Source organism: Piliocolobus tephrosceles, chromosome 6 (assembly GCF_002776525.5).
Source record: "Piliocolobus tephrosceles isolate RC106 chromosome 6, ASM277652v3, whole genome shotgun sequence".
Taxonomy (NCBI): domain Eukaryota; kingdom Metazoa; phylum Chordata; class Mammalia; order Primates; family Cercopithecidae; genus Piliocolobus; species Piliocolobus tephrosceles.
Window position 1 is genome coordinate 109,924,949 of NC_045439.1, and position 8,648 is coordinate 109,933,596.

General features: G+C 38.9%; 1 protein-coding gene across 2 annotated transcripts in view; it reads left to right on the forward strand.

The window, feature by feature from the left end:
* Positions 1 to 3,644: 3,644 nt before the first annotated feature.
* The window catches only part of MNS1 (meiosis specific nuclear structural 1), a 34,161-nt gene continuing 29,157 nt past the window's right edge, over positions 3,645 to 8,648 (forward strand). The window contains exons 1-2 of one of the 2 annotated variants that reach the window (XM_023228676.1): positions 3,645 to 3,809; positions 4,530 to 4,751. In XM_023228676.1, coding sequence (XP_023084444.1) covers positions 3,807 to 3,809; positions 4,530 to 4,751 — 225 coding nt within the window. In that variant the 5' untranslated portion in view covers positions 3,645 to 3,806. The remainder of the gene's footprint in view (positions 3,810 to 4,529; positions 4,752 to 8,648) is intronic. The other variant, XM_023228677.2, reaches the window with a different exon arrangement.

Sequence of the window (8,648 nt, forward strand, 5' to 3'; positions counted from 1 at the left end):
TTCATGAAGTCAGCAATCTCCTCTTCCTGTAGACATGGTGAAGATAGATGCAAGAGCAAAAGTGAAAGTGAGAGAACAGGAACAAAAGACATCCACTAAGCCTGGTTTCAATGAGGTCACCAACCATTTCATCATGTCTCTTTACCCCTAACAATTATTTAACACTTGATCACATCATCACACAGTCCATATGATTCCCAGATTATGATGGTTAAAATATCCAGAAACAGATTTTATTGTCTTAATGAAACAATCAAATTCAGCATGTGGAATTTAGCCTATTCTGCATCAACTAGAAAGTAGTCACTTTCTAACTACATGACAGACAGAAAAAGTACTAAAGGAAGTTATATACAATGAAACCATTAAATGCAGATTTGCCACAAGGCAAGATGGTAATACTTGAACATTATGAAGTGCAAAAACTGCACGAGCACATTATATTTTAAACACTTCATCCATTTAACAAACTATGTACCCTCTTCGGCTAAATAAGATGAATTGAGATTCAAGAGGCAGCACCATACTGGCAAATCTCATCCTAAAGACATCCATTAATATAAATCAACAGCAGCAATTTGGTTTGATCATTTATTTGCAAGAATCATTAAGGTTTATTAGCATAATTGTTCCCTCTGGGATTTCATGTCGAGGAAATGAAGAATGGCATTATCAATATTTAAAAGATAAGTGTGTAATGTTCAGAGTACTTCAACAGTCATCTGCAGGTGGTGTCCAGCTGCAGCAAATTAGATTAGATTTGGGCATTTTTCTGAACGAAAGAAAAATTGTTCTAATTGCTTTATTTTATAAAGCAATGCCATTTCGCAAATAATTTTTACTGTATAGTTACATGTAACAGTGCACATCTATTAACATGCTTTATTTCAGATCAGTAACTCTGTTAAGTTCAACCCTGTTATGTTGTAACTATTGTGAGACATTAATCAGTATAATTCATCATTTATTATAAGGAAAACTCCTTCCCCTCAGTACTCTAGACCTTTCAGTCTAGACCTGTAGGTAAAAAGCTATTTTCTAGAGGGAAATGAACAAGAAGACTTCCTTGTAATGTTGGGAAGGCATAAATCCTCCCTTAAAAATGAAGTATCATTTATGATAGTAATAATTTAGTAGTAGAAACAATATTTAAATGTAATAATTGTTTTTTAATAATGACATGCAATGGAATGTTATTTAGTGATAAAAATAAATGAGCTATCAAGTCACATAAAGATTTGCAGGAACCTTTAAATGAGTGTTGCTAAGGGAAAGATGCCCATCTGAAAAGGCTACATACTGTATGATTCCAATGATATGGCATTCTGGAAAAGGCAAATCTATAGAAACAATAGAAAGATTAGTGGTTTCCAGGGATTTGTGAGGAAGGAGCGAGGGAGAAATGAATAGGTAAAACACAGCGACCTTTTAGGCAATAAAACTATTCTGTATGATACTGTAATGATAGATATATGACAATATGTCTCAATTTTCTGACCTCAAGCAATCTTCTTGCCTCAGTCTCCCAAGTAACTAGGATTACAAGTACAAGCCACCACTCCTGGCCAGATACATCAGATACATGACATTATGTATTTCTCAAAACCTTCCTGGGAGCAGTGGCTCATGCCTATATTCCCAGCACTTTGGGAGGCCAAGGTGGGCGTATCACTTGAGGTCAGGAGTTCAAGACCAGCGTGGCCAAATTGGCGAAACTCCATCTGTACTAAAAATACATAAATTTGCCTGTAGTCTCAGCTACTTGGGAGGCTGAGGCAGGAGAATCACTTGAACCTGGAGGGCGGAGGTTTCAGTGAGCCAAGATCATGCCACTGCACTCCAGACTGGGTGACAGAGTCAGACTCCATCTCAGAAAACAAAACAAAACAAATCCTCATAGACCTATACAAAACAAAAAGTGAACGCTAATGTAGATTATGAACTTAATCATATTAATATTTGTTCGTCAAGTGTAACAAATGTACAACAGTAATGTGTAATGCTAAAAGTAGGGGAAATTGTATGGGTGCGGTGGGGAGGAGAGGTGAGATGGGGAATTCTCTGTATTCTGTAAATTTTTCTGTAACTCTAAAACTGCTTCGAAAAAAGAGCAAAGTCTATTAAAAATGTAATAATTGTTAGGCTAATTTTTTTAAAGGTTAAAATCAGCTGTTACAATTGATTAAATTTGTCTTGGATTTAGGTCAATATTCTGGCCAAAAATCTTTTTCTCAGATTACCTATTAAATTATATGAATCCTTCTACCATATCCAAGGGTATACTGGAAATGAGGAATTATAACTGAAGTTCCCTTTAGAAACAAAAGTCCTCAATTCGAGAAGCAAACAAAAAACATACATGTTTGCTGAAATACTTTGCAATGTCACTATTTCACTATTAGGAATTAACAAATTAAAACCTACACTCTATTGACTCTCTATTGAATGTGTTATACCCTGTTCAACCCTGAACCCATGCCTGACTCCTATCCCTTCTATAGAGGGCCCAACCCCTTGCGGAGATGGATATGCTAAGAAGAGAAATTTATAGCAGGCTGCCTGCTTTGCTCCATTCCAGATCAATTTACACAGAACACCCAGGGGGCAGGTTTATGCCTTCTCTCCATTCCTCTCAAACAGTGATGGCAATGAGTGGAGTAGTAGTGACAACATAGATATGCAATCACGTGATAAATGACCAAAGGACAGAGAGAGGAGCAACCTCAGTTGTATGATGGAGCCAAGAGAAGTCGCTGATGTTTAGTTGTTTTTTTCTGGTTGTAAGGATGGGGTGACAACTTCCAAGCTTTTACACGTCAGCACTGAAACTGGAAGTCCTATTTGTTATTAATCTTTAAGCAGACATATTGCTACAGAAGATGGACTTCAAATTAGAATAACACAAAGTTATACCACTAATCACCTTTTAAAAATATTTTAGTGTTGACAAGATTTCTCTGAATGTATCATTTCTAAAATCAGTGTCTCATTTCTCTGATCCATTATCGTTCTTAAACTCGCTCATTTAAAATGGACTGTAGTGTCTAACCTGCCTATGAAAAGAACCAGATCAGCATCCTGCCATCATGTAACGTTCTCTCTCTTAGTACCTGGACCACATAGCAGAGTAAGATTCATGTGGCTCATACATTTTAGTCCCAAAATTTACCAGCAGCTTCTGCAGGGAGTGAAGTGAAGGCTGCTGGAAGTTCATGCTACCTCAGTGCCTCGCAACCCAGCAAAGGCGACAGCGACCTGGACTCCCACAGCTGAGGATTAAACCAGTCATCGTCCCTAGCAGAGCCTGGCTGACTAGGCACTTAGTGTGCAGGTTGCTCCATGCGTGGAAATTGCCTTCGGCTCCAGGTATTGGGCAGTAGTTTGCGTATTTCTCTGTGCACAGTTTCCACAGGCCTGATCGTCGCTCCCAAACCCACTCAAACCACAGTTCGGCCGCTGGAGGGAAATCGAGTTTCCCTAGCCCACTGCAAAGTGCTTGGGGTCAGGCCACAATCTGAACGTCCCGCTTTTCTAGTTTAGACCTATAGAAGTAGCCCTCCTGCCCAGTTCCTAAGAAGCTCAATGCCGATTGGATCTTGCCCTGCCCAATGGGAGGCCACGCTCTGCGTGGGTCAGTCTTGGTCGAGCGGAGGGCGCGCAGCTCCACCGTTGCCAGGACGCCGCGTAAACACCCGAGCGCGAGCAGCCAGGTGTGCTCCTTGGGGTTGCTGGCTGCTGGCTGCTGCGTTTGCGGCGGGAGGTGGTGGCCGCGGTCCCACGAGAGGGGGTATTTTTCGTCAGCCAAGATGGTGAGCCAGTTGGGTGACTCGAAACTACTTGTTTATTTGTTGATTTAAGTCTAGTTTGGCGCTCATCTGCTTCTAAAAAAGGATTTTAAGTGCTTAATCTGGGCATTAATTGGGGAACTTGTATTTGCTTTCGGAGGCCTCAGGTGCTATTAGAAGGGACGCTCGCGGTGATTTCCAGCCTTTTTAGCTCTTTTCGGATAGTGTATTAAATACATCTTTAAATCTGCCCAATAGAACTTCTGAAGAAATAAGTGGAAATAAAAGTGTAGGAGAAAGCGAATGGATAAATAGCAGCAGCGAGCTGACCTGTTACACTTATATTAGGAAAACCTGAGCAGCTTCTGAACAGCACTTTATGGCCCTGTGATGGTAGTCGTGGTGGTGGTGGTGGGTGGAATGAGGGGAGGAGAAATTCCCGGGTGGTAGTAAAGATGTGGATCTGTAGGGTGCGATTAATCCTAGTACAGCTATTTTTTAGCTGCAGAAACTTGGGTAAAGTTACTTTTCATGTTTCATCCATAAAATAGGAAATAATAGCAGTACCTCTTTGATAGATATGTGAACATATTTATCTACCACGTTTACTTTTTATTCGGTATACTCCTTTGAATTTAGGAAGGAAGCCAGGCTCTTTGTATCCTTTGTTACTAAGGTTTATATCAATTTTTTTTTTTAGATTTTGGAATATCAAAATATGCATCTTTCTTTCTTCCATCGTAGGCTTCCAAAAGGAGAAATATGGGCTGTAGTGAAAGGCATCAGAAATTAGTAGATGAAAACTACTGCAAGAAATTACATGTCCAAGCGCTAAAAAACATCAACAGTCAAATCAGGAATCGAATGGTGCAGAATGAAAATGATAACCGTGTTGAGCGCAAGCAGTTTCTCAGATTATTACAAAATGAACAATTTGAGTTGGATATGGAAGAGGCCATTCAAAAGGTAAGTTTTGCTATTCATTGTTACATTTTGTTTTCTCCATTTTGCACCTTGGAAATGATGAAAGTGCGCTGCTAATGCTGGAAATGAGCTGCTAATGCTGGAAATGAGCAGGTAAACGGCAGCAGCAGGTAAGGGATGCCGGATTGTGCCTCAGCTCAGTGTAATTGGAAAGAGTTGGGTTTCTGGAGCCGGCCTGTCTTTGAATTCTACTACTGCTATACCTTAGCTACGGACCCTTGAGTAAGTTGCTTTGACTTTTTTTTTTTTTTTTTTTTTTTTGAGACGGAGTGTCACTCTGTCACCAAGGTTGCAGTGCAGTGGCACGATCTTGGCTCACTGCAACCTCCGCCTCCGGGGTTCAAGCGATTCTTCTGCCTCAGCCTCCCAAAGTGCTGGTATTATAGGGGTGAGCCACCACGCCCGGCCTGCTTTTTTATGCTTTTTCTATAAAATGGGGAATAATAATAGTACCTCCTACTTAGGATTGTTTTAATAATGAGTTAATACATGCAAGGCCTTTGGAATAATGCCTGATACAGAATAAGCACTCAGATTTTTTTTTTTAACATAAATATGAGCTCAGTCATTACTACAAGTTTTGTTCATGTAAGTACAACTGTGTTGCCTTTCATAAATTTCTAAAAACAAAAGTTTAAGAGTGCCTTTAAAAAATTTACTGAAATTAACGTGTACATTATTAAGTGGTAGAAAATGAACACTTTTGTATATCTCAACATTTTAAGGGATTAAGGTGGTAGAAAAGGGAAACTAACAAGAATGGAGACATGATAGAAGTGAATTCTCATAAATACATAAAAGGTATTCTGATATGTCAGTAGTTTTTGAGTACCTGCTGTATGTTAAACATTTTGGAGGATTTTGTGGAGAATAACAAAAGCAAATTTAAAAAATGGTATCCACCCTTCCTGTGTTCCAAATTCAAAAGCTTAGATACGATTTTTTTTTTTTAACTCTGTGAAAGCAGATCTTAGGGGTTGGATATTTTTCCTATGCTTTTTATTATTTTTTCTTTAATCTGAAAGAAAATCCCAGGTATCAACACCAACACTCTCCTACATACTTAAGAATACATCTAACAAAATATGGATGTTTTCTTATATGGAGTACCATACTATTATCTCGCCCATTCCATAAACACATTTCTGTGGTTGTGTCAAAAATCTGCTATTACAGTTGGTTTGTTTTAACCAAGATCCAAGCAAGGTTCATACGGTGTATTTGGTGGTTATGTCTGTTTAAGTCCCTTTTAATTGAAAACAGCCCCTCCTTCACCTTTTTTTTTTTTTGACTTCATGTTTTAGCTTGTTAAACTAAGCCAGTTGTTTTATCCAGTAGCCCACATTCTGAATATACATGTTTGCTTCCTCATGTTCCTTCAATTTATTTCCCTATCTGTTATATTTCCTCTAAATAGAACCTAGCCATAAAGACACAATTAGATTGCGGTCCACCTTTTTTGGCGAGAATGCTCCATAGGTGACGCTGTCCTTGTCATTGTGTCACAACAGGGAGCACATGAGGTCTGGTTGTTCCACTTTTAGTGATACCAGTATTGATCAGTGCGTTTAGGGAGACAGTCTGGGTTTACCACTGTAAAGGTTCCCATAAACTTTCATTTGTGGTTTCACAAAAGAATTTTTTCTTTCATTAGTGGTTACAAAAACTGATTTTCTGATTCTTTTACTCCTTTCACATTTAATTAGCTGAAATTCCTCTGTAAAGAACGTTACCCTGGGCCAGTGCAACTGCTCACCCCTATAATTCTAGCACTTTGGGAGGCCAAGATGGAAGGATTGCTTAAGCCCAGGAGTTCAAGGCTGCAGTGAGCTATGATCTTGCCACCACACTCCAGCCTGGATGACAGAGACCCTATTCCCCTGCCCCTGCCCTGCAAAAAAAAGAAAAGAAAAAGAAAAAGAACTTGTATTATTGACTAGGGTTATTTATTCTTACTGAAAAAGGAAACAGTTAATTTTCAGAGTAAGGAGTTGGTGTCCTGTTTTCTTCCATTGGTGTCTACCTATGTTGTGGTTGTTCTTAAAATTTTTTCTTTAGTTTTTGATTTTGTCTCTTTTTAAAAATACCTTTATGGACTAATAGATATTTATGTACTTAATTGCATTTATTATTATTTTTGCTGCTCAAATTATCTCATCCTTGGCCAATGGATGCCGTTTTATATTGCCTCTTTTTTTTTTTTTTTTTTTGAGACAGTCTTCGTCTGTCTCCCAGGCTAGAGTGCAGCTGCACCATCTTGGCTCACTGCAACCTCTGTCTTCTGCGTTCAAGAGATTCTCCTCCCTCAGCCTCCCAAGTAGCTGGGATTACAGGCCTGCACCACCATGCTAGGCTAATTTTTGTATTTTTAGTAGAGATGGGATTTCACCATGTTGCCCAGGCTGGTCTTGAACTCCTGACTTCAAGTGATCCGCCTGCCTCGGCCTCCCAAAGTGCTGTGATTACATGTGTCAGCCACTGTGCCCAGCCCTCTGTGCCCTTTTGACAATATTTCCTTAATCTTTGATACCTTCCTTGCTTTCTGTCAAAACAAAATGTTCTAGGCTTGTGATAATTTTATGTGTCAACTTGACTGGGCCTTGGGGTTTCTAGGTATTTGATAAAACATCATTCTGGGTGTTTCTGTAGGTTGTTTTGGATGAGATTAGCATTTAAATCTGTAAACTGAGTATAAAGCACATTGCCCTCCCTAATATAGGTGGGCCTCATCCAATCAGTTGAAGGCCTGAATAGAACAAAAAGATTGACCTTCCTTTGAATAAGACAGAATTCTTCATGCCTGATTGCCTTTCAGCTGGGACATTTGCTTTTTTTTCTTGTCATTGAATTCAAACTAAAGCATTGGCTCTTTCTGGGTCTTGATCCTGCTGGTTCTGAGGCTTTAGGACTCAAATTAGAACAAAACCATTAGTTCTTCAGCTTGCCAGCTCACCTGGCAGATCTTAGAACTTGTCTGCCTTCATAATCCCTCACTGTAGAGAACGCTGACAAATACAAAGCTTATCTCTTATATTTCTTGTCGTACACCTGGAATCAGCCATTGTGCCAGGAAGCCCTGTTATCATTTAGTGGAAATAATATTTCAAGAAAATTTGGGTGCTTGGTTTACTCATAATTCTTGGGTTATAATTGCTTCCAGGTCTTTTCAGTGAACAATCTTGGAAATATGCATATTTTTAACTTTTTATTTTGAGATAAGTTTAGATTTATAGGAGAGTTGCAAAAATAGTGTAGAGAATTTGCATATACCCTTCACGTGACTACTTCTTAACATCTTACATAGATGAAAATCATAGAAAAGTTACCAAAATGGAGAATTTAGCTTTGATCGAATACTGTTAACTATGAGATTTATTCAGATTTCATCAGTTTGTCCACTAATGTCTTTTTTTTTGCTAGTTGAGGACCACAGATGGCATTTAGTTGTCATGTCTCCTTAGTTTTTAGCCTTGAGAGGAATGTGACTATGTCCTGAGTCACATGGCATGCTGCTACAACTTCTGCTTTTCCAATTACAGATTAAATCCTCCTTATTCTTGTTCTGTAAATGATTAGGAAAGACAGCAGAGATAAGACCCCTCAAGATCATTACCCTTTCTCATGGAATGTTCCTTGGAATGCAACTAATTAAATTGCTATAATATATACACTGACCTTATATGGAAAATGTTGCAACCCTGTTAAGCTTCTCTATCTCTGCCTATATAAGTGAAACCTTAACTTCCCCACGTTGGAACAATGACCCATTATTTTGCAGTTTGCGTTTCCTGAGTGACTATCCTCAAGCTTTGCACTTGAATAAACTATAGTCATACACACACACACACACACACACACACACACACACACACACACACA